At 40.3% G+C, this 25,101-nt stretch overlaps 2 protein-coding genes across 2 annotated transcripts in view; both read left to right on the top strand.

The window, feature by feature from the left end:
• Positions 1-25,101, top strand: part of SEC13 (SEC13 homolog, nuclear pore and COPII coat complex component) — a 54,501-nt gene that overhangs the window by 21,465 nt on the left and 7,935 nt on the right. The window contains exons 6-8 of the mRNA XM_060023052.1: positions 15,392-15,525; positions 15,976-16,099; positions 17,125-17,271. Coding sequence (XP_059879035.1) covers positions 15,392-15,525; positions 15,976-16,099; positions 17,125-17,271 — 405 coding nt within the window. The remainder of the gene's footprint in view (positions 1-15,391; positions 15,526-15,975; positions 16,100-17,124; positions 17,272-25,101) is intronic.
• Positions 23,677-25,101, top strand: part of GHRL (ghrelin and obestatin prepropeptide) — a 100,111-nt gene continuing 98,686 nt past the window's right edge. Inside the window, 1 exon segment of the mRNA XM_060023793.2 lies at positions 23,677-23,887. The gene's annotated coding sequence lies outside the window, so the exon portion shown is untranslated.

Raw genomic sequence — 25,101 nt, 5'->3', positions numbered from 1 at the left:
TTTTGACCTCTTTCACCCATTTTGCCCATCCCTCATCCCCACTTCTGGAAACCACCAATCTGTTCTTTGTATCCATGAGCTTGGGGGTTTTTATTAATTTCACATGTAAGTGAGATCATACAGTTTTTGTCTTTTTCTTTCTGACTTATTTCACTTAGCATTATGCCCTCAAGGACCATCCATGTTGTTGCAGATGGTAAGATTTCATTCTTTTTTTATGGCTGAATAATATTCCTGTGTGTGTGTGTACACACCCCACCTATTTATCCATTCATCCACTGATGGACACTTAGCTTGTTTGCATATCTTGGCTATTATAAATAATGCTGCAGTGAGGATGGGGGAGTGCAGATATATTTTGAATTAAGGGGGTTTTGTTGGGTTTTTATTTGGTTTTTGGTATTAATAGCCAGAAGTGGAATTGCTGGGTCATAAGATAATTCTCTTTTTCATTTTTTGAGGATCCTCCATACTGTTTTGCATAGTGGCTGCACCAATTTACATTCTCACCAACTGTGCACAAAGAGGTTCCCTTTTCTCCACACTTGCTGTTTCTTGTCTGTTTGATAATAGCTATTCTTTTTTTTTTAACATCTTTATTGGAGTATAATTGCTTTACAATGGTGTGTTAGTTTCTGCTTTACAACAAAATGAATCAGTTATATATATACATATGTTCCCATATCTCTTCCCTCTTGCGTCTCCCTCCCTCCCACCCTCCCTATCCCACCCCTCCAGGCGATCACAAAGCACCGAGCTGATCTCCCTGTGCTATGCGGCTGCTTCCCACTAGCTAACTACCTTACGTTTGGTAGTGTATATATGTCCATGCCTCTCTCTCGCTTTGTCACAGCTTACCCTTCCCCCTCCCCATATCCTCAAGTCCATTCTTTAGTAGGTCTGTGTCTTTATTCCTATCTTACCCCTAGGTTCTTCATGACATTGTTTTCTTAAATTCCATATATATGTATTAGCATATGGTATTTGTCTCTCTCTTTCTGATTTACTTCACTCTGTATGACAGACTCCAGGTCTATCCACCTCATTACAAATAGCTCAATTTCGTTTCTTTTTATGGCTGAGTAATATTCCATTGTATATATGTGCCACATCTTCTTTATCCATTCATCTGATGATGGACACTTAGGTTGTTTCCATCTCTGGGCTATTGTAAATAGAGCTGCAATGAACATTTTGGTATATGACTCTTTTTGAATTATGGTTTTCTCAGGGCATATGCCCAGTAGTGGGATTGCTGGGTCATATGGTAGTTCTATTTGTAGTTTTTTAAGGAACCTCCATACTGTTCTCCACAGTGGCTGTATCAATTTACATTCCCACCAACAGTACAAGAGGGTTCCCTTTTCTCCACACCCTTTCCAGAATTTATTGTTTGTAGATTTTTTGATGATGGCCATTCTGACTGGTATGAGATGATATCTCATTGTAGTTTTGATTTGCATTTCTCTAATGACTAATGATGTTGAGCATTCTTTCATGTTTGTTGGCAGTCTGTATATCTTCTTTGGAGAAATGTCTATTTAGGTCTTCTGCCGATTTCTGGATTGGGTTGGTTGTTTTTTTGTTATTAAGCTGCATGAGCTGCTTATAAATTTTGGAGATTAGTCCTTTGTCAGTTGCTTCATTTGCAAATATTTTCTCCCATTCTGAGGGTTGTCTTTTGGTCTTGTTTATGGTTTCCTTTGCTGTGCAAAAGCTTTGAAGTTTCATTAGGTCCCATTTGTGTATTTTTGTTTTTATTTCCATTTCTCTAGGAGGTGGGTCAAAAAGGATCTTGCTGTGATTTATGTCATAGAGTGTCCTGCCTATGTTTTCCTCTAAGAGTTTGATAGTTTCTGGCCTTACATTTAGGTCTTTAATCCATTTTGAGCTTGTTTTTGTGTATGGTATTAGGGAGTGATCTAATTTCATACTTTTACATGTACCTGTCCAGTTTTCCCAGCACCACTTATCGAAGAGGCTGTCCTTTCTCCACTGTACATTCCTGCCTCCTTTATCAAAGATAAGGTGACCATATGTGCGTGGGTTTATCTCTGGGCTTTCTATCCTGTTCCATTGATCTATCTTTATGTTTTTGTGCCAGTACCATACTGTCTTGATTACTGTAGCTTTGTAGTATAGTCTGAAGTCAGGGAGCCTGATTCCTCCAGCTCCGTTTTTCGTTCTCAAGATTGCTTTGGCTATTTGGGGTCTTTTGTGTTTCCATACAAATTGTGAAATTTTTTGTTCTAGTTCTGTGAAAAATGCCAGTGGTAGTTTGATAGGGATTGCATTGAATCTGTAGATTGCTTTGGGTAGTTAGAGACATTTTCACAATGTTGATTCTTCCAATCCAAGAACATGGTATATCTCTCCATCTATTTGTATCATCTTTAATTTCTTTCATCAGTGTCTTATAATTTTCTGCATACAGGTCTTTTGTCTCCTTAGGTGGGTTTATTCCTAGATATTTTATTCTTTTTGTTGCAGTGGCAAATGGGAGTGTTTTCTTGATTTCACTTTCAGATTTTTCATCATTAGTGTATAGGAATGCCAGAGATTTCTGTGCATTAATTTTGTATCCTGCTATTTTACCAAATTCATTGATTAGCTCTAGCAGTTTTCTGGTAGCATGTTTAGGATTCTCTATGTATAGTATCATGTCATCTGCAAACAGTGACAGCTTTACTTCTTCTTTTCCGATTTGGATTCCTTTTATTTCCTTCTCTTCTCTGATTGCTGTGGCTAAAACTTCCAAAACTATGTTGAATAAGAGTGGTGAGAGTGGGCAACCTTGTCTTGTTCCTGATCTTAGTGGAAATGCTTTCAGTTTTTCACCATTGAGGACGATGTTGGCTGTGGGTTTGTCATGTATGGCCTTTATTATGTTGAGGAAAGTTCCCTCTATGCCTACTTACTGCAGGATTTTTAAATGGGTGTTGAATTTTGTCGAAAGCTTTCTCTGCATCTATTGAGATGATCATATGGTTTTTCTCCTTCAGTTTGTTAATATGGTGTATCACATTGATTGATTTGCGTATATCGAAGAATCCTTGCATTCCTGGAATAAACCCCACTTGATCATGGTGTATGATCCGTTTAATGTGCTGTTGTATTCTGTTTGCTGGTATTTTGTTGAGGATTTTTGCATCTATGTTCATCAGTGATATTGGCCTCTAGTTTTCTTTCTTTGTGACATCCTTGTTTGGTTTTGGTATCAGGGTGATGGTGGCCTTGTAGAATGAGTTTGGGAGTGTTCCTCCCTCTGCTATATTTTGGAAGAGTTTGAGAAGGGTAGGTGTTAGCTCTTCTCTAAATGTTTGATAGAATTCACCTGTGAAGCCATCTGGTCCTGGGCTTTTGTTTGTTGGAAGATTTTTAATCACAGTTTCAATTTCAGTGCTTGTGATTGGTCTGTTCATATTTTCTCTTTCTTCCTGATTCAGTCTTGGCAGATTGTGCATTTCTAAGAATTTGTCCATTTCCTCCAGGTTGTCCATTTTATTCGCATAGAGTTGCTTGTAATCTCTCATGATCTTTTGTATTTCTGCAGTGTCAGTTGTTACTTCTCCTTTTTCATTTCTAATTCTGTTGAGTCTTCTCCCTTTTTTTCTTGATGAGTCTGGCTAATGGTTTGTCAATTTTGTTTATCTTCTCAAAGAACCAGCTTTTAGTTTTACTGATCTTTGCTATCGTTTCCTTCGTTTCTTTTTCATTTATTTGTGATCTGATCTTTATGATTTCTTTCCTTCTGCGAACTTTGGGGGTTTTTTTGTTCTTCTTTCTCTAATTGCTTTAGGTGCAAGTTTAGGTTGTTTATTCGAGATGTTTCCTGTTTCTTAAGGTAGGATTGTATTGCTATAAACTTCCTTCTTAGAACTGCTTTTGCTGCATCCCATAGATTTTGGGTCGTCGTGTCTCCATTGTCATTTGTTTCTAGGTATTTTTTAATTTCCTCTTTGATTTCTTCAGTGATCACTTTGTTATTAAGTAGTGTATTGTTTAGCCTCCATGTGTTTGTATTTTTTACAGATCTTTTCCTGTAATTGATATCTAGTCTCATAGCGTTGTGGTTGGAAAAGATACTTGATACAATTTCGATTTTCTTAAATTTACCAAGGCTTGATTTGTGACCCAAGATATGATCTATCCTGGAGAATGTTCAATGAGCACTAGAGAAAAATGTGTATTCTGTTGTTTTTGGGTGGAATGTCCTATAAATATCAATTAATTCCATCTTGTTTAATGTATCATTTAAAGCTTGTGTTTCCTTATTTATTTTCATTTTGGATGATCTGTCCATTGGTGAAAGTGGGGTGTTAAAGTCCCCTACTGTGAATGTGTTACTGTCGATTTCCCCTTTTATGGCTGTTAGTATTTGCCTTATGTATTGAGGTGCTCCTATGTTGGGTGCATACATATTTACAATTGTTATATCTTCTTCTTGTTTTGATCTCTTGATCATTATGTAGTGTCCTTCTTTGTCTCTTGTAATAGTCTTTATTTTAAAGTCTATTTTGTCTGATATGAGAATTGCTACTCCAGCTTTCTTTTGGTTTCCATTTGCATGAAATATCTTTTTCCATCTCCTTACTTTCAGTCTGTATGTGTCTCTAGGTCTGAAGTGGGTCTCTTGTAGACAGCAAATATATGGGTCTTGTTTTTGTATCCATTCAGCCAATCTGTGTCTTTTGATGGGAGCATTTAATCCATTCACGTTTAAGGTAATTATCGATATGTATGTTCCTATTCCCATTTTCTTAATTGTTTTGGGTTTGTTATTGTAGGTCTTTTCCTCCTCTTGTGTTTCTTGCCTAGAGAAGTTCCTTTAGCAGTTGTTGTAGAGCTGGTTTGGTAGTGCTGAACTCTCTCAGCTTTTGCTTGTCTGTAAAGGTTTTAATTTCTCCATCAAATCTGAATGAGATCCTTGCTGGGTAGAGTAATCTTGGTTGCAGGTTTTTCTCCTTCATCACTTTAAATATGTCCTGCCAGTCCCTTCTGGCTTGCAGAGTTTCTGCTGAAAGATAAGCTGTTAACTTTATGGGGATTCCTTTGTGTGTTATTTGTTGTTTTTCCCTTGCTGCTTTTTTTTTTTTTTTTTTTTTTTTTTTTTTTTTTGCGGTACGCGGGCCTCTCACTGTTGTGGCCTCTCCCATTGCGGAGCACAGGCTCCGGACGCGCAGGCCCAGCGGCCATGGCTCACAGGCCCAGCCGCTCCGCAGCACGTGGGATCCTCCCGGACAGGGGCACGAACCCGCGTCCCCTGCATCGGCAGGCAGACTCCCAACCACTGCGCCACCAGGGAAGCCCCCCCTTGCTGCTTTTAATATGTTTTCTTTGTATTTAATTTTTGACAGTTTGATTAATATGTGTCTTGGCATGTTTCTCCTTGGATTTATCCTGTATGGGACTCTCTGTGCTTCCTGGACTTGATTAACTATTTCCTTTCCCATATTAGGGAAGTTTTCAACTATAATCTCTTCAAATATTTTCTCAGTCCCTTTCTTTTTCTCTTCTTCTTCTGGAACCCCTATAATTCGAATGTTGGTGCGTTTAACGTTGTCCCAGAGGTCTCTGAGACTGTCCTCAGTTCTTTTCATTCTTTTTTCTTTATTCTGCTCTGCAGTAGTTATTTCCACTATTTTATCTTCCAGGTCACTTATCCGTTCTTCTGCCTCAGTTATTCTGCTATTGACCCCTTCTAGAGTATTTTTCATTTCATTTATCGTGTTGTTCATCATTGCTTGTTTCATCTTTAGTTCTTTTAGGTCCTTGTTAAATGTTTCTTGCATTTTGTCTATTCTATTTCCAAGATTCTAGATCATCTTTACTATCATTATTCTGAATTCTTTTTCAGGTAGACTGCCTATTTCCTCTTCATTTGTTAGGTCTGATGGGTTTTTATCTTGCTCCTTCATCTGCTGTGTGTTTTTCTGTCTTCTCATTTTGCTTATCTTACTGTGTTTGGGGTCTCCTTTTTGCAGGCTGCAGGTTCGTAGTTCCCGTTGTTTTTGGTGTCGGTCGCCAGTGGCTAAGGTTGGTTCAGTGGGTTGTGTAGGCTTCCTGGTGGAGGGGACTAGTGCCTGTGTTCTGGTGGATGAGGCTGGATCTTGTCTTTCTGGTGGGCAGGTCCACGTCTGGTGCTGTGTTTTGGGTTGTCTGTGGGCTTATGATTTTAGGCAGCCTCTCTGCTAATGTGTGGGGTTGTGTTCCTGTCTTGCTAGTTGTTTGGCATAGGATGTTCAGCACTGTAGCTTGCTGATCGTTGAGTGAAGCTGGGTGCTGGTGTTGAGATGGAGATCTCTGGGAGATTTTCACCGCTTGATATTATATGGAGCTGCGAGGTCTCTTGTGGACCAGTGTCCTGAAGTTGGCTCTCCCACCTCAGAGGCACAGCATGACTCCTGGCTGCAGCACCGAGCCTTTCATCCACACGGCTCAGAATAAAAGGGAGAAAAAATAGAATTAGTAGAAGAAAGAAAGAAAGGAAGGAAGGAGGGAGGGAGGGAGGGAGGAGGGAGGGAAGGAAGAAAAAAAGAAAGAAGATAAAGTAAGATAAAATAAAGTAAGATAAAATATAATAAAGTTATTAAAATAAAAAGTAATTATTAAGAGAAAAAAAAACAGACGGATAGAGCCCTAGGACAAATGGTGGAAGCAAAGCTATACAGACAAAATCTCACATAGAAGCATACACACTCACAAAAAGAGGAAAAGGGGAAAATATCATAAATCTTGCTCTCAAAGTCCACCTCCTCGATTTGGGATGATTCGTTGTCTATTCATGTATTCCACAGATGCAGGGTACAGCAAATTGATTGTGGAGATTTAATCCGCTGTTTCTGAGGCTGCTGGGAGAGATTTCCCTTTCTCTTCTTTGTTCTCACAGCTCCCAGGGGCTCAGCTTTGGATTTGGTCCCGCCTCTGCTGTAGGTCGCTGGAGGGCGTCTGTTCTTTGCTCAGACAGGGTGGGGTTAAAGGAGCAGCTGATTCAGGGGCTCTGGCTCACTCAGGCTGGGGGGAGGGAGGGGCACGGAGTGCGGGGCGAGCCTGTGGCGGCAGAAGCCAGCGTGACGTTGCACCAGCCTGAGGCGCGCCGTGCATTCTCCTGTGGGAGTTGTCCCTGGTTCCCGGGACCCTGGCAGTGGCGGGCTGCACAGGCTCCCCGGAAGGGGTGCGTGGATAGTGACCTGTGTTCACACACAGGCTTTTTGGTGGTGGCAGCAGCAGCCTTAGCGTCTCATGCCTGTCTCTGGGGTCCACGCTTTTAGCCGCGGCTAGCGCCCGTCTCGAGCTCCTTTAAGCAGCGCTCTTAATCCCCTCTCCTCTCGCACCAGGAAACAAAGAGGGAAGAAAAAGGCTCTTGCCTCTTCGGCAGGTCTAGACTTTTCCCTGGACTCCCTCCTGGCCAGCCGTGGCGCACTAACCCCCTGCAGGCTGTGTTCAGCCCCAGTCCTCTCCCTGCGCTCCGACCGAAGCCCGAGTCTCAACTCCCAGCCCCGCCCGCCCCGGCGGGTGAGCAGACAAGCCTCTCAGGCTGCTGAGTGCTGGTCGGCACCGATCCTCTGTGCGGGAATCTCTCCGCTTTGCCCGCCGCACCCCTGTTGCTGTGCTCTCCTCCGCGGCTCGGAAGCTTTCCCCCTCTGCCACCCGCAATCTCCACCCGCGAAGGGGCTTCCTAGTGTGTGAAAACCTTTCCTCCTTCACGGCTCCCTCCCACTGGTGCAGGTCCCGTCCCTATCCTTTTGTCTCTGTTTATTCTTTTTTCTTTTGCCCTACCCAGGTACACGGGGAGTTTCTTGCCTTTTGGGAGGTCTGAGGTCTTCTGCCAGCGTTCAGTAGATGTTCTATAGGAGTTGTTCCACGTGTAGATGTATTTCTGGTGTATCTGTGGGGAGGAAGGTGATCTCCGCGTCTTACTCTTCTGCCATCTTCCCGGAAACCTTAGCTATTTTTGACAGATGTGAGGTGATATCTTATTGTGGTTTTGATTTGCATTTCCCTGATGATTAGTGATGTTGAACATTTTTTCATGTACTTGTTGACCCATCTGTGTATCTTCTTGGGAAAACCATATATTCAGATCGTCTGCCATTTTTAAGTTGAATTACTTGGTTTTACTATTGAGTTGTATGAATTCTTTTATATTTTTGATATTGACCCCTTATTAGATACATGATTTACAAATATTTTTTCCCTTTCCATAGGTTGCCTTTTCACTTTGTTGATGATTTCTTTTGCTGTACAGAAGCTTTTTGTTTGATGTAGTTCCCCTTATTTTTGCTTATGTTGCCTTTGCTTTTGGAGTCAGACCCAGAAAATCATCACCAAGATCAATGTCAAGGAGCTTAGCACCTATGTTTGCCTCTAGGAGTTTTATGGCTTCAGGTCTCACATTCTTTAATCCATTTTGAGTTCATTTTTATGTACAGTGTAAGATAAGTGGTCCAGTTTCGTTCTTTTGTATGTGGCTGTCAAGTTTTCCCCACACTGTCTGTTGAAGAGACTGTCCTTTCCCCATTGTATATTCTTGGCTCCTTTATCATAAATTAATTGGCCACATATGCATGGGTTTATTTCTGGGTTCTCTGTTCTGTTCATTGATCTATGTGTCTGGTTGATTTTTTGTTGGTTTTTTGTTTTTGTTTTACATTTTAGTGATGGTAGAAAATATCAGGTAGACAAGTAAATTGTAGATAGCCAGTAACAGTGTTGTAAAGAGTATGTGTCTGTTTTTAATGCCAATACCATACTCTTTGATTACTGTATCTTTTTAATAAAGGGGTCTTTTGTGATTCCATACAAATTTTAGGATTGTTTGTTCTAAACAAACAATTTATATTTTAGGATTGTACTGTGAAAGATGGCATTGGAATTTTGATAGAAATTGCATGGAATCTGTAGATTGCTTTGGGTAGTATGGACACTTTAGCAATATTTTTTCCAATCCATCTGCATGAATATCTTTCATTTGTGTTGTCTTTAATTTCTTTCATCATTGTCCTCAGTGTACAGGTCTTTCCCCTCATTGGTTAAATTCATTCCTAGGTATTTTATTCTTTTTTTTTTTTTTTTTTTTTTTTTTTTTGTGGTACGTGGGCCTCTCACTGTTGTGGCCTCTCCCGTTGCGGAGCACAGGCTCCGGACACGCAGGCTCAGCAGCCATGGCCCACAGGCCCAGCCACTCCGCGGCATATGGGATCTTCCCAGACTAGGGCACGAACCCGCGTCCCCTGCATCGGCAGGCGGACTCGTAACCACTGCGCCACCAGGGAAGCCCGGTATTTTATTCTTTTTGATGCAATTGTAAATGGGTTGTTTTCATAATTTCTTTTCTGATAGTTCATTGGTAGTGTATAGAAATGCAAGAGTTTTTTGTACATTGATTTTGTTTCCTGCAGGTTTATTAAATTCGTTTATTATTTCTAACAGTTTTTTGGTGGAGTCTTGAGGATGTTCTATATATAATATCACGTCATCTCCAAATACTGAGTTTTACATTTTCCTTTCCAATCTGGATGGCTTTTATTTTCTTCTTCTTGCTTGACTGCTCTGGTTGGGACTTCCAATACTTTAATGAGTAAAAGTGGCAAGCATGGACATCTTTGTCCTGTTCCTGATCTTAGAGGAAAAGCTTTCAGCTTTTCACTATTGATGTTAGCTATGGGCTTGTCATATATGGCCTCTATTATGTTGAGGTACATACCTTCTATACCCACTTCGTTGAGAGTTTTATCATAAATGGATGCTGACTTTAATCAAATGCTTTCTCTGCATCTATTGAGATAATTATATGATTTTTATCCTTCATTTTGTTAATGTTGTGTATCACCTGGATTGATTTGTGGGTGGTAAACCAGCCTTGCATCCCTGGAATACATCTCACTTGATCATGGTGTATGATCCTTTTAATGTATTGTTGAATTTGGTTTGCTGGTATTTTGTTGAGGATTTTACCATCTTTGTTCATAGTTATTGGCCTGTGTAGATTTTCTGTTTCTTCATGATTCAGTCTTGGAATGTTCTGTGTTTCTAGGAATCTATCCATTACTTCTAGGTTGTCATTTGTTTGCATATTATTGTTCATAGTAGACTCTGATGATCCTTTATATTTTTGTGGTATCAGTCTGTATTTCATTTATTTCTCCTCTGATTTTTGTTGTTTCCTTCCTTCCACTGACTTTGGGCTTCATTTGTTCTTTTTCTGGTTCCTTGAGGTATAAAGTTAGGGTGTTTTTGAGATCTTGTTTGTTTGTTTGTTTCTTCAGGTGGGTATTTATCTCTGTGAACTTCCCTCTTAGAACTACTTTTACTGCATCCCATAAATTTTGGTGTGTTGTATTTCCATTTTCAGTTGTCTGAAAGTATTTTTTTTATTACTCTTTTGATTTCTTTGTTAACCCATTGGTTGTTCAGTAGCATGTTGTTTATTCTACACATATTTGTGGATTTTCCAGTTTTCTTCTTGTAATTGATTTCTAGTTTCATATCATTTTGGTCAGAAAAGATGCTTGATAGGATTTCAGTCTTCTTAAATTTATTAAGACTTTTTTTGGCCTAACATATGATCTATCCTGGATAATGTTCCATGTGTACTTGAGAAGAAAGTATACAGGCATACCATGGAGATAGTGCACGTTCGGTTCCAGACCACCACAATAAAGCGAATATCACAATAAAGGGAGTTACATGAATTTTCTGATTTCCCAATGCACATAAAGGTTATGTTTAAACTCTCCTAGTCTACTGAGTGTACAATAATAGCATTATGTCTAAAACAATGTACATACTTTAATTTAGAAATGCTTTATAGGTGAAAAAGCTAACCATCATCTGAGCCTTTAGCAAGTCATAATCTTTTTGCATCAGTAACATCGAAGATCACTCATCACAGGTCAACAAAACAAATGTAATAACGAATAAGTTTCAACTATTGCGAGAATTACCAAAATGTGACACACAGACAGGAAGTGAGTAAATGCTGTTGGAAAAATGATGCCAATTGACTTGCTTGACATAGGGTTGCCACAACTTTCAGTTTGTGAAGAACTCAGTGTCTATCAAGCGCAATGAAACAAGACACAATAAAGTGAGGTATGCCTGTATTCTGCTACTTTTGGATGGAACGTTCTCTATATATCTGTAAAGTCCATCTGGTCTAATGTGCCTTTAAGGCCATTTTCTGTCTGGATGATCTATCCATTGACATAACCCTACTATTATTATATTGCTGCCTATATCTCCTTTTAAGTCTGTTAGTATTTGCTTTATATATTTTGGTTTTCCTGTGTTGAGTGCATAAATGTTTACAAATGTTACATCCTCTTGTTGAATTGACTCCTTTATCATTATCTAATGCCTTTCTTTGTCTCTTATTACAGTCCCTGTATTAAAGTCTATTTTGTCTGATATAAGTATAGCTACCCCAGCTTTTTTGGTTTCCATTTGCACGGAATATCTTTTTCTATCCCTTCTTTTTTCAGTCTGTGTGTGTCCTTAAATCTGAAGTGAGTTTCTTATAGGCAGCACACAGATGGTTCTTGTTTTTTTAATCCAGTCAGCCACTCTATGATGTCTTTTGATTGGAGAATTTAGTCCATTTACATTTAAAGTAATTATAGATAAGTATGCACTTATTGCCATTTTGGTTTTTTCTGGCTTTTTATAGTTCTTTTGCTCTCTTCCTTTGTGGTTTGATGACCTTTAATGGTATGCTTAGATTCCTTTTTCGTTATCTTTTGTGTATCTACTATAGGTTTTTGCTTTGTCCTTACAATGAAGTTTACATATATAACAACCCATATTAATAGTCTATTTTAAGTTGATTACAACTTAAGTGTGAACCCATTCTAAAGCTCTACTTTTTTTTTTAATATATTTATTTTTTATTTATTTATTTTCACCATGCCAGCTCTTCATTGCAGCATGCAGGATCTTCATTGCAGCATGCAGACTTCTTAGTTGTAGCATGCAGACTCTTAGTTGCAGCATGCGGACTTCTTAGTTGCAGCATGCCTGTAGGATCTAGTTCCCTAACCAGGGAACAAACCCAGGCCGCCTGCATTGGGAGTGCAGAGTCTTACCCACTGGACCACTAGGGAAGTCCCTAAAGCTCTACATTTTTACCCTCCCCCACCCACCTTTTATGTATTATTGTCACATTTTACATCTTTTTATCTTGTGTATCTTTAAGTACTGTAGTTACAGTTTTTATTTTTTTTAACCTTCATAATAGCTTCATAAGCAGTTAATCCATTGACTTCAATATATATTTACCTTATGAGTATAAAACCTATGGAAGATTTATACTTTCATATGTTTTCTTGTTACTAATTAGCACCCTTTCTTTTCAGCTTAAAGAAGTCCCTTTAACATTTCTTGTAACGCCATTTTAGTGGTGGTGAACTCCTTTAGCTTTTGCTTATCTGGAAAACTATCTTTCCTTTAATTCTGAACAGTAACTTTGCCAGGTAGAGTATTCTTGGTTGGAATTTTTTTTTCTTTCATCACTTTGAGATTCATTTGTTATCTTGATTGTAGTGATGGTTTTACAGAGTATACTGATGTCAAAGTTCATCAATTTGTGCACTCTATGTTCTGTTAATGTCAATTAGATCTTCCTTTAAAATTTGGAGTGTAGGGGGCTTCCCTGGTGGCACAGTGGTTGAGAGTCTGCCTGCCGATGCAGGAGACACGGGTTCGTGCCCCGGTCCGGGAGGATCCCACATGCCGCGGAGCGGCTGGGCCCATGAGCCATGGCCACTGAGCCTGCGCGTCTGGAGCCTGTGCTCCGCAATGGGAGAGGCCACAACAGTGAGAGGCCCGCATACCGCAAAACAAAACAAAAAAAATTTGGATTGTAAAGAATGCAGACTGTTTCCAGTATGCAAGAACTCAAGGACTGTTGTTTCCATGAGCCCTGCCTGAGGTATCTACTAAAGAATAAGTTTTAGACAACAAAAATGACTAGAAAGACATCCATATAGATACACAGTTAATTGTAAAGAACTAACACTGAACAAGGTCCTGATCGTGTGCTCGGCTAAGATAGATAGAGTATAACTGTTAAATAAACAGTGTGCAGCACAAGCAGCTGGTACCATGCACATGAAAACACCCCCCAGAAAAACAGTGGGGGGAATGGGGAGGGCATTGCAAATACTTTCTTTAATGTTATTGGTAATCATATTGACAGTATTATTCTGAGACTATTCTGCTGTGTGTTAAATGAAATAAAATAAATAATTATGTACCAGTGAGCATCCCTAGCACCAGAAATACACTTGAAATACAATTTCTCACTAAAAGAAACCAGAGCTCTTGAGGAAATGGCTGATCCCAGGCCTCAGGCAGGAAAAGTACAAACATCTTGTCGTACCAGATAGAAATGATCACTGACCTACTTTTTGACATACTAGGGTTGTGTCAAAGGAGCTAACTTGAACAGGCTCACACTGCCAAAGATGGGCAGTTGGAGTGTAAAAAATTAGAATAATGGCAGTGAACTGAAACCTGTCAAATATGCTTAACTCCATGAGTTCATCCTGATATTTAAAAGAGAATCAGTCATCTTTGGAGAATGACGGAACTAGTTCAGAAAGAATCAAGCATTTATCTTGCCTTTCTTGCCTGATCTGTACCCCTGGGGAAGCAAATATTAATGAGTGAAATTGCCCCTGTCTAGAGTATTCCATGTAATAAATGACAAAGAAATGAATAGAATGATAGTATCACCATTTTGTAATGCCCAGTGAATTGAGAGAGGCATAAATTATTGACAGGTGGTAATAACATAAAAAGAGAGACAGTCTGACATCATGTGCCTCCTGATGAAGGAATACACCACCACCTGTAGTCTTGGCAAAGGGAAGAAACCTGAGTCTGAGCCAGTAAGATCAGAGAATCTATAAATTAGAAGATGCGAGAAACATCAAAAAAATGTTTACTCACACTGGTCAAAATAACCATCATCAAAAAGTCTACAAATAATAAATGCTAGAGAGAGTGTGGAGAAAAGGGAACCGTCCTGCACTGCTGGTGGGAACGTAAATTGATGCAGCCACTATGGAGAACAATATGGAGATTCCTTAAAAAACTAAAAATAGAGCTACCATACGACCCAGCAATCCCACTCCTGGGCATATATCCAGACAATACAAAAACTCTAATTCCAAAAGATACATGCACCACAACGTTTATAGCAGCACTGTTTATAATAGCCAAGACATGGAAACAACCTAAGGGTTCATCACCAGACAAATGGATAAAGAAGATGTGGTGTACATATTTACAATGGAATATTAGTCAGCCATAAAAAGAACGAAGTAATGCCATTTGTAGCAACATGGATGGACCTAGAGATTATCATACAAATGAAGTTAAGTCAGAGAAAGACAAATATCATATGATATCTCTTATATGTGGAATCTTAAAAAAAATGAAACAAGACAGAAACAGACTCACAGACATAGAAAACAAATTTATAGGACTTCCTAGTGGTCCAGTGGTTAAGACTCCATGCTCCCAATACAGGGGGCACAGGTTCGATCCCTGGTTAGGGAACTAAGATCCCGCATGCCGCATGGCGTGGCCAAAAAAAAAAAACAAGTGGTTACCAAAGGGGAAAGGGAGGAGGATAAATTAGGAGTTTGGGATTAACAGATACATACTACTGTATATAAAATAGATAACCAACAAGGATTTACTGTATAGCACAGGGAACTCTATTCGATATCTTGTAATAACCTATCATGGACAGTGTATATGTATAACTCAATTACTTTGCTATACACCTGAAACTAACATGGTATTGCAAATCAACTGTATTTCAATAAAAAGAATATTGCAATTTAAACAACATTTTAAATGGCAAAAATAAACTAGTGCCTAAGGATGTACATTTGGATGACAAAGCTAAAAAATAGACATTAGAAATCAAAATAATGGTTACTTACAGGAGAACAGAGGGGCTATGATTCAGGTAGGACATACATGACAGGGCTTCTTGGGTAAATGGTCGTTTTATTTCTTGACCTGGGAGTGATTACAAGAGTGCTTTAGAGTAATTCATTAATCCATATATTTACTTTGTGTGGTTTTCTGAGTCTGTGCCCTCCCTTCATATGTTTGGAAAATGTTCTTTTCTTAGATTCCTGAGATTCCCTAATTCCTTCTTTAAATACATGTTGCTGAAAAATACATGCACTGTTAGGAATCCTTGAAGAAGAGTTCTGGGTGGCTAATCCTTAGTTCATTAAAACAGCTGTCCTGCATAATCCAGTCCTGAGAATTGCAGAAGGAATAAACATCAGCGTTGGGTCTGCAGAAGCAGTATCCTTGTGCCAGGCAAAGGGGCAGAGTCACCACAAGTCCCCCTTCCCCCTCCGTACAGATTGGCTGCAATGCCGTCAGCTGGGCCCCTGCTGTCGTACCTGGAAGCCTCATAGACCAGCCATCTGGGCAGAAGCCCAACTACATCAAGAAGTTTGCATCAGGCGGCTGTGACAACCTCATCAAACTGTGGAAGTAAGTGGCATTGGTGAACTTCTCAAGGGGACACTTCTCATCTTCTACCCTACCATGACTCAGCCTCAGTTCACCAGAAACGGGATCAACTGTCTTTTTCCCTTTGCCCATAGAATACTGTCTTCAGTCTCTCAGAGGACATCCTTTTTAAAATAAAAACAAAAAAGTAAACATCCGAAAGTAAACTTCCCCTTTACTCAGGAGCTTTGACTCTTCCTAATTCACAACTTCTAGAGCTGACTTGTTGGCTGTGGAGGAACACAGCATTTCCTGGAGGGCTTCTTTATAGCTGGTGAACTGAATAAAATTCTGTAGGTTCAACAAATGTTATCAGAAAGGTGGAATAGCTTCTCCACCCCTGTGGAGCCTGTGGGGTGGGGGGGAATGGAGGTGTGGGAATGGCACCTGGGTTGCTGCCTGCTGAATTCTCCCCACCATCTCCCCTGTTAGGGAGGAAGAGGACGGCCAGTGGAAGGAAGAGCAGAAGTTGGAAGCACACAGTGACTGGGTTCGAGATGTGGCCTGGGCCCCCTCCATCGGCCTGCCCACGAGCACCATCGCCAGCTGCTCCCAGGTCAGCTCAGACCTGTGCAAGCATCCTGTGTTAGTTAATCTCAGGAAGTCCCATCAGCCCTTACAGTTCCCCTAGGGGAAATCCTTGAAGGGGAAGGGCAGGAGACAGGCAACTATAGGCCATTGTAAATAAGGGAGCACCTGGAGCCCTGTCATCACGCAGTGAAGCCTTGGTCAGAAGCCACAGTGGCTTTCTTCCACTGAGCCAAGAGCAAGACCAAATTCAGGACTAGTTTCCCCTCCTGACCCTTTTGTGGATAGGGAATGGAGGTACCCAGGCATCATTCTGAGAGTGTTCCCAAGCAAGGACCAGGAGCAATGGGAAATTGTAAGACCTTGGGCTCATCTACCTGCTCACTATTCCCAGACAGATAACAAAAGTAAGACCAAGGATAAGCCGTTAATTATATGCTACCACCCAAGATGAGAGTTAAGCCTGGCCTTTTACATCATTTGAGCCTTTTCTACTTGGTCCTAAATTTGAGAGGACCAAGTAGAACAGGCTCAAATGATGTAAAAGATAATTCTGTTTGTTCTGTTTTAGTTTGGTTTGTTTTGGTGTGTGTGTGTGTGTGTGTGTGTGTGTGTGTGTGTTGTTTTGTTTTGTTTTGTTTTTTGGTCCCATCTCATTCTCTGAGCTTGGCATTTAGACAGCTATACCCATTCAGTTGAGAAAGTACAGAGCCAGAGGGAGCCAAAACAACGAAGTTACTTGGCAGATGTGAGGAAAGCCCCAGAGAAAATTTGAGAATTAGCGGTGCGGACAATGAAACCAGTATGAGGAAAGGAACCTGGGAGACTCCTGACCAGTTTGAAGTGTGTTCCTGGGGTAAAGGGATAAAAGCAAGGGTGCTGGGCTGGAAATTAGTCCTCAAAGCTGTGAACACTGAGGAGGTCCTTGGCTGTGCTTTGCCCTGAATCCCCCACCCTATTCCTGCAAAAGTCCAGTATAGCTCCAGATTGAGAGGATATCACCAGGGCAGGATTGCTGCCCCCATCTCCTGACTCTAGCCTGTCTTTTCCCAGGATGGTCGAGTGTTCATTTGGACCTGTGATGATGCCTCGGGCAATGCGTGGTCCCCCAAACTGCTGCACAAGTTCAATGATGTTGTATGGCATGTGAGCTGGTCCATCACAGCCAACATCCTAGCTGTCTCAGGCGGAGATAATAAGGTAAATACACCCTATTACCATGACATGGCACACAGGGCCCTGTTTGTCTTTAGTTTGTCCAGTAGAGGGCACAGTTGAATCTTCCATCTAATGGCAGGGTTGGAAGGAACCTGAATGAAGACTGTTTTGAGCATGTCTCTCATTTACATCATTAATTCTTAGGACCCCCCACCCAACCCCGAGGGGTTGTATATCCCCCTTATACAGATAGAGAGGGCGACAGAGATTTGACTTGCATAGGGGTCATGAAGCTGTTAGGTGGCACAGCCAATATCAGACCCAAGGTAAATCCAAAGCCACCACCCTGGCAGTCCATCACCCTGACCATTTGACAACCTCATCTTCATGGTAACGTTTAGTTATACGTAAAATACATATAACAGAGTTTACCATCTTAACTTTTTTTAAGTGTACAGTTCTATAGTGTTAAGTATTGATACATCCACGTTATTCTGCAGTATCACTGTCATCAACCCACAACTCTTCATCCCAAACTGAAATTCTGTGCTCTTCAAACAGCACCTCCCTATTACCCCTCCCCCAGCCCCTAGCAACCCCTATTGTGCTCTCTGTCTCTATGAATGGACTACTGTAGGGACCTCCTGTAAGTAGAATTATAAGGAATTTGGGTTTTTGTGACTGGCTTGTTTCACTTAGCACAGTGTCTTTTTTTTTTGTTTGAATTTTTGTATTTTATTCATTTTTTTTATATGGCAGGTTCTCATTAGTTATGCATTTTATACATATTAGTGTATATATACATGTCAATCCCAATCTCCCAATTCATCACACCACCACGACCACCCCCCGCCACTTTCCCCCCTTGGTGTCCATACGTTTGTTCTCTACATCTGTGTTTCAATTTCTGCCCTACAAACCGGTTCATCTGTACCATTTTTCTAGGTTCCACATATATGCGTTAATATACGATATTTATTTTTCTTTCTGACTTACTTCACTCTGTATGACAGTCTCTAGATCCATCCATGTCTCTACAGATGACCCCATTTTGTTCCTTTTTATGGCTGAGTAATATTCCATTGTATATATGTACCACATCTTCTTTATCCATTCATCTGTCGATAGCCATTTAGGTTGCTTCCATGACCTGGCTGTTGTAAATAGTGCTGAAATGAACATTGGGGTGTATGTGTCTTTTTGAATTATGGTTTTCTCTGGGTATATGCCCAGTAGTGGGATTGCTGGGTCATATGGTAATTCTATTTTTAGTTTTTAAGGAACCTCCATACTGTTCTCTATAGTGGCTGTATCAATTTACATTCCCACCAACAGTGCAAGAGGGTTCACTTTTCTCCACACCCTCTCCAGCCTTTGCTGTTTGTAGATTTTCTGATGATGTCCATGCTCACTGGTGTGAGGTGATACCTCATTGTAGTTTTGATTTGCATTTCTCTAATAATTAGTGATGTTAAGCAGCTTTTCATGTGCTTCTTAGCCATCCCTATGTCTTCTTTAGAGAAATGTCTATTTAGGTCTTCTGCCCACTTTTTGATTGGATTGTTTGTTTTTTTTTAATATTGAGCTGCATGAGCTGTTTGTATATTTTGGAGATTAATCCTTTGTCCATTAATTCCTTTGCAAATATTCTCTCCCATTCTGAGGGCTGTCTTTCATCTTGTTTGTAGTTTCCTTTACTGTGCAAAAGCTTTTAAGTTTCATTAGGTCCCATTTGTTTATTTTTGTTTTTACTTCCATTACTCTAGGAGGGGGATCAAAAAAGATCTTGCTGTGATTTATGTCAAAGAGTGTTCTTCCTATGTTTTCCTCTGAGAGTTTTATAGTGTCAAGTCTTACATTTAGGTCTCTAATCCATTTTGAGTTTATTTTTGTGAACTGTGTTAGGGAGTGTTCTAACTTCATTCTTTTACGTGTAGCTGTCCAGTTTTCCCAGCAGCACTTATTGAAGAGACTGTTTTTTCTCCATTGCATATCCTTGCCTCCTTTATCATAGATTAGGTTGACCATAGGTGCGTGGGTTTATCTCTGGGCTTTCTATCCTGTTCCGTTGATCTGTATTTCTGTTCTTGTGCCAGTACCATATTGACTTGATTACTGTAGCTTTGTAGTATAGTCTGAAGTCAGGAAGCCTGATTCCTCCTGCTCTGTTTTTTTCCCTGAAGATTGCTTTGGCTATTTCAGGGTCTCTTGTGTCTCCATACAAGTTTTAAGATTTTTTGTTCTAGTTCTGTAAAAATGCCATTGATAATTTGATAGGTATTGCATTGAATCTGTAGATTGCTTTGTGTAGTATAGTCATTTTCACAATATTTATTCTTCCAATCCAAGAACATGGTATATCTCTTCATCTGTTTGTATCATCTTTAATTTCTTTCATCAGTGTCTTACAGTTTTCTGAGTACAGGTCTTTTGTCTCCCTAGGTAAGTTTATTCCTCGGTATTTTATTCTATTTGTTGCAGTGGTAAATGGGAGTGTTTCCCTAATTTCTCTTTCAGATTTTTCATCATTAGTGTATAGGAATGCAAGAGATTTCTGTGCATTCATTTTGTATCCTGCAACTTTACCAAATTCATTGATTACCTCTAGTAGTTTTCTGGTGGCATCTTTAAGATTCTCTATGTATAGTATCATGTCATCTGCAAACAGTGACAGTTATACTTCTTCTTTTCCAATTTGTATTCCTTTAGGTTCTTTTTCTTCTCTGATTGCCGTGGCTATTATTCAACTATGCTGAATAATAGTGGCAAGAGTGGACATCCTTGTCTTGTTCCTGATCTTAGAGGAAATGCATTCAGTTTTTCACATTGAGAATGATGTGTGCTGTGGGTTTGTCATATATGGCCTTTATTATGTTGAGGTAGGTTCCCTCTATGCCCACTTTCTGGAGAGTTTTTAGTATAAATGAGTGTTGAATTTCATCAAAAGGTTTTTCTGCATCTATTGAGATGATCATATTGTTTTACTTCTTCAGTTTGTTATTATGGTGTATCACTTTGATTGATTTGCGTATATATAAAATCCTTGCATCCCAGGGATAAATCCCACTTGATCATGCTGTATGATCCTTTTAATGTGTTGTTGGATTCTGTTTGCTAGTATTCTGTTGAGGATTTTTGCATCTATATTCATCAGTGATATTGGTCTGTAACTTTCTTTTTTTGTAGTATCTTTGTCTAGTTTTGGAATCAGGGTGATGGTGGCCTCATAGAATGAGTTTGGGAGTGTTCCTTCCTCTGCAATTTTTTGGAACACTTTGAGAAGGATGGGTGTTAGCTCTCCTCTAAATGTTTGATACAATTCACCTGTGAAGCCATCTGGTCCTGGACTTTTGTTTGTTGGAAGATTTTTAATCACAGTTTCAATATCCTTACTTGTGATTGGTCTGTTCATCTTTTCTATTTCTTCCTGGTTCAGTCTTGGAAGCTTATACCTTTCTAAGAATTTGTCTACTTCTTCCATGTCGTCCATTTTATTCACATAGAGTTGCCTGTAGTAGTCCCTTAGGATGCTTTGTATTTCTGCGGTGTCTGTTGTAACTTCTCCTTTTTCATTTCTAATTTTATTGATTTGAGTCTTCTCCCTCTTTTTCTTGATGAGTCTGGCTAATAGTTTATCAATTCTGTTTATCTTTTCAGAGAACCAGCTTTTAGTTTTATTGATCTTTGCTATTGTTTTGTTTCTATTTATTTCTGCTCTGATCTTTATGATTTCTTTCCTTCTGCTAACTTTGGGTTTTGTTTGTTCTTCTTTCTCTAGTTCCTATAAGTGTAAGGTTAAATTGTTCATTTGAGATTTTTCTTGTTTCTTGAGGTAGGCTTGTATTGCTATAAACCACCCTCTGAGAACTGCTTTTGCTGCATCCCACAGGTTGTGGATCATCGTGTGTTCATTGTCATTTGTCTCTAGGTATTTTTTGACTTCCTCTTTGATTTCTTCAATGATCTCATGTTTTTTTAGTAACGTACTGTTCAGCCATGTGTTTGTGTTTTTTACGTTTTTTTCCCTGTGATTGATTTCTAATCTCATAGCATTGTGGTCAGAAAAGATGCTTGATATGATTTTAATTTTCTTAAATTTACTGAGGCTTGATGTGTGACCCAAGATGTGATGTATCCTGGAGAACATTCCATGTGCACTTGAGAAGAAAGTGTAATCTGCTGTTTTTGGATGGAATGTCCTATAACTATGAATGAAATCTGTCTGGTCTGTTGTGTCATTTACAGCTTGTGTTTCCATATTAATTTTCTGTTTGGATGATCTGTCCATTGGTGTGAGGTGTTAAAGTCCCCCACTATTATTGTGTTACTGTCAATTTCCTCTTTTATAGCTGTTAGCAGTGCCTTGTGTATTGAGGTGCTCCTATGTTGCATGCATACATACTTATAATTGTTATATCTTCTTCTTGGATTTATCCCATGATCATTATGTAGTGTCCTTCCTTGTCTCTTGTAACTTTCTTTATTTTAAAGTCTATTTTATCTGATATGAGTACTGCTGCTCCTGCCTTCTTTTGATTTCCATTTACATGGAATATCTTTTTCCATCCCCTCACTGTCGGTCTGTATGTGTCCCTAGGTCTGATGTGTGTCTCTTGTGATAGCATATATATGGGTCATGTTTTTGTATCCATTCAGCGAGCCTGGGTCTTTCGGTTGGAGCATTTAATCCATTCACGTTTAAGGTAATTACCGATATGTATGTTCCTATTACCATTTTCTTAGTTGTTGTGGGTTTGTTTGTTTGTTTTTTTAAAGGAATTCCTTTATTTTTATTATCTTTTTTTTTTTTTTTTTTTTGCGGTATGCGGGCCTCTCACCATTGTGGCCTCTCCCATTGCGGAGCACAGGACGCGTAGGCTCAGCGGCCATGGCTCACGGGCCCAGCCGCTCCGCGGCATGTGGGATCTTCCCAGACCAGGGCACGAACCCGTGTCCCCTGCATCGGCAGGCGGACTCTCAACCACTGCGCCACCAGGGAAGCCCTATTATCATTTTTTATTTATTTTTTATTTTATTTTTGGCTGTGTTGGGTCTTTGTTTCTGTGCAAGGGCTTTCTCTAGTTGCAGCAAGTGGGGGCCACTCTTCATCGCGGTGCACGGGCCTCTCACTGTTGTGGCTCTCTTGTTGCGGAACACAGGCTCCAGACGCGCAGGCTCAGTAGTTGTGGCTCACGGGCCCAGTTGCTCTGCGACATGTGGGATCCTCTCAGACCAGGGCTCGAACCCGTGTCCCCTGCATTGGCAGGCAGACTCTCAACCACTGCGCCACCAGGGAAGCCCTTGTGGGTTTGTTTTTGTAGGTCCTTTTCTTCTGTTGTGTTTCTCACTTAGAGAAATTCCTTTAGCATTTGTTGTAGAGCTGGTTTGGTGGTGCTGAATTCTCTTAGTTTTTGCTTGTCTGTAAAGCTTTTGATTTCTCCGTCGAATCTGAATGAGATCCTTGCTGGGTAGAGTAATCTTGGTTGTAGGTTCTTCCCTTGCATCACTTTAAATATGTCATGCCACTCCCTTCTAGCTTGTAGAGTTTCTGCCGAGAAATCGCTGTTAACCTTATGGGAATTCCCTTGCATGTTATTTGTCGTTTTTCCCTTGCTGCTTTCAATAATTTTTCTTTGTCTTTAATTTTTGCCAATTTGATTACTATGTGTCTCCACGTGTTTCTCCTTGAGTTTGTCCTGCCTGGGACTCTCTGTGCTTCCTGGACTTGGATGGCTATTTCCTTTCCCATGTTAGGGAAGTTTTTGACTACAATCTCTTCAAATATTTTCTCGGGTCCTTTATGTCTCTCTTCTCCTTCTTGGACCCCTATAATGCGAATGTTGTTGTGTTTAATATTGTCACAGAGGTCTCTTAGGCTGTCTTCAATTCTTTTCATTCTTTTTTCTTTATTCTGTTCCGCAGCAGTGAATTCCACCATTCTGTCTTCCAGGTCACTTATCCGTTCTTCTGCCTCAATTATTCTACTATTGAGTCCTTCTAGTGTATTTTTCATTTCAGTTATTGTATTTTTCATCTGTTTGTTCTTTAATTCTTCTAGGTCTTTGTTAAAAATTTTCTTGCATCTTCTCGATCTTTGCCTCCATTGTTTCTCCAAGGTCCTGGATCATCTTCACTATCACTATTCTGAATTCTTTTTCTGGAAAGTTGGCTGTCTCCACTTCACTTAGTTGTTTTTCTGGGGTTTTATCTTGTTCCTTCATCTGGTACAAAGTCCTTTGCCTTTTCATGTTGTCTATCTTTCTGTGAATGTGGTTTTCCTTCCACAGGTTGCAGAATTGTAGTTCTTCTTGCTTCTGCTGTCTGCCCTCTGGTGGATGAGTCTATCTAAGAGGCTTGTGCAAACTTCCTGATGGAAGGGGGGTTAGAGCTGGGTGTTTCCCTGGCAGGCAGAGCTCAGTAAAACTTTAATCCACCTTTCTGCTGTTGGCTGGGGCTGGGTTCCCTCCCTGTTGGTTGTTTGGCCTGAAGCGACCCAGCACTGGAGCCTACTCAGCTCTTTGGTGGGGCTAATGGCCGACTCTGGGAGGGCTCACACCAAGGAGTACTTCCCAGAACTTCTGCTGCCAGTGTCCTTGTCCCCATGGTGAGCCACAGGCACCCCCCCCTGCCTCTGCAGGAGACCCTCCAACACTAGCAGGTAGGTAGGTCTGGTTCAGTCTCCTATGGGGTCACTGCTCCTTCCCCTGGGTCTCCATGCGCACACTACTTTGTGTGTGACCTCCAAGAGTCGCGTTTCTGTTTCCCCCAGTCCTGTGAAAGTCCTGCAATCAAATCCCACTAGGCTTCAATGTCTGATTCTCTAGGAATTTCTCCTGCCGTATCCTGTGGTTGGGAAGCCTGACATGGGGCTTAGAACCTTCACTCCAGTGGGTGGACTTCTGTGGGATAAGTGTCCTCCAGTTTATGCGTCACCACCCAGCAGTTACGGGATTTGATTGTATTGTGATTGCGCCCCTCCTACCATCTCATTGTGGCTTCTCCTTTGTCCTTGCCTGGGGGGGTATCTTTTTTGGTGAGTTCCAGTGTGTTCTGTGGATGACTGTTCAGCAGTCTGCTGTCGCTTTTGGGAGTGAGAGCATGTCCCTGTACTCTGCCATCTTCAACCAGTCTCAGCAGTGTCTTTTTTTCTTTTTTATTGAAGTATAGTTGATTTAAAATGTGTTAATTTCTGCTGTACAGCAAAGTGATTCAGTTATGTGTATCCACATTCTTTTTTATATTTCCTTCCATTATGACTTATTACAGGATATTGAATATTCCCTGTGCTATATAGTAGGACCTTGTTGTTTATCCATTGTATATATAACAGTTTGCATCTGCTAATCCCAAACTCCCAGTCCATCCATCCTGCACCCCCCATCCACCTTGGCAACCAGAAGTCTGTTCTCCATGTCTCGGAGTCTCTTTCATAGATAAGTTCATGTCATATTTTAGATTCCACATATAAGCGATATCATATGGTATATGACGTTCTCTTTCTGACTTACTTCACTTGATATGATGATCTCTAGGTCCATCCATGTTGCTGCAAATAGCATTAATCTTTTTTATGCCTGAGTAATATTCCGTTGCATGTGTTTCACATCTTCTTTATCCGTTCATGTGTCAGTGGACATTTAGGTTGTTTCCAACTCTTAGCTCTTGTAAATAGTGCTGCTGTGAACATAGGGGGCATGTATCTTTCTGAATTAGTTTTCTCTGGATATATGCCCAGAAGTGGGATTGCTGGATCATATTGGTAGCTCTGTTTTTAGTTTTTTGAGGAACGTCCATACTGTTTTCCATAGTGGCTGCACCAGTTTACGTTCCCACTGTCAGTGTAGGAGTGTTCCCTTCTCTCCACGCCCTCTC

The sequence above is a fragment of the Delphinus delphis genome, chromosome 10 (genome assembly GCF_949987515.2).
Source record: "Delphinus delphis chromosome 10, mDelDel1.2, whole genome shotgun sequence".
Taxonomy (NCBI): Eukaryota; Metazoa; Chordata; class Mammalia; order Artiodactyla; family Delphinidae; genus Delphinus; species Delphinus delphis.
This window is presented reverse-complemented; position numbering and strand designations above follow the sequence as displayed.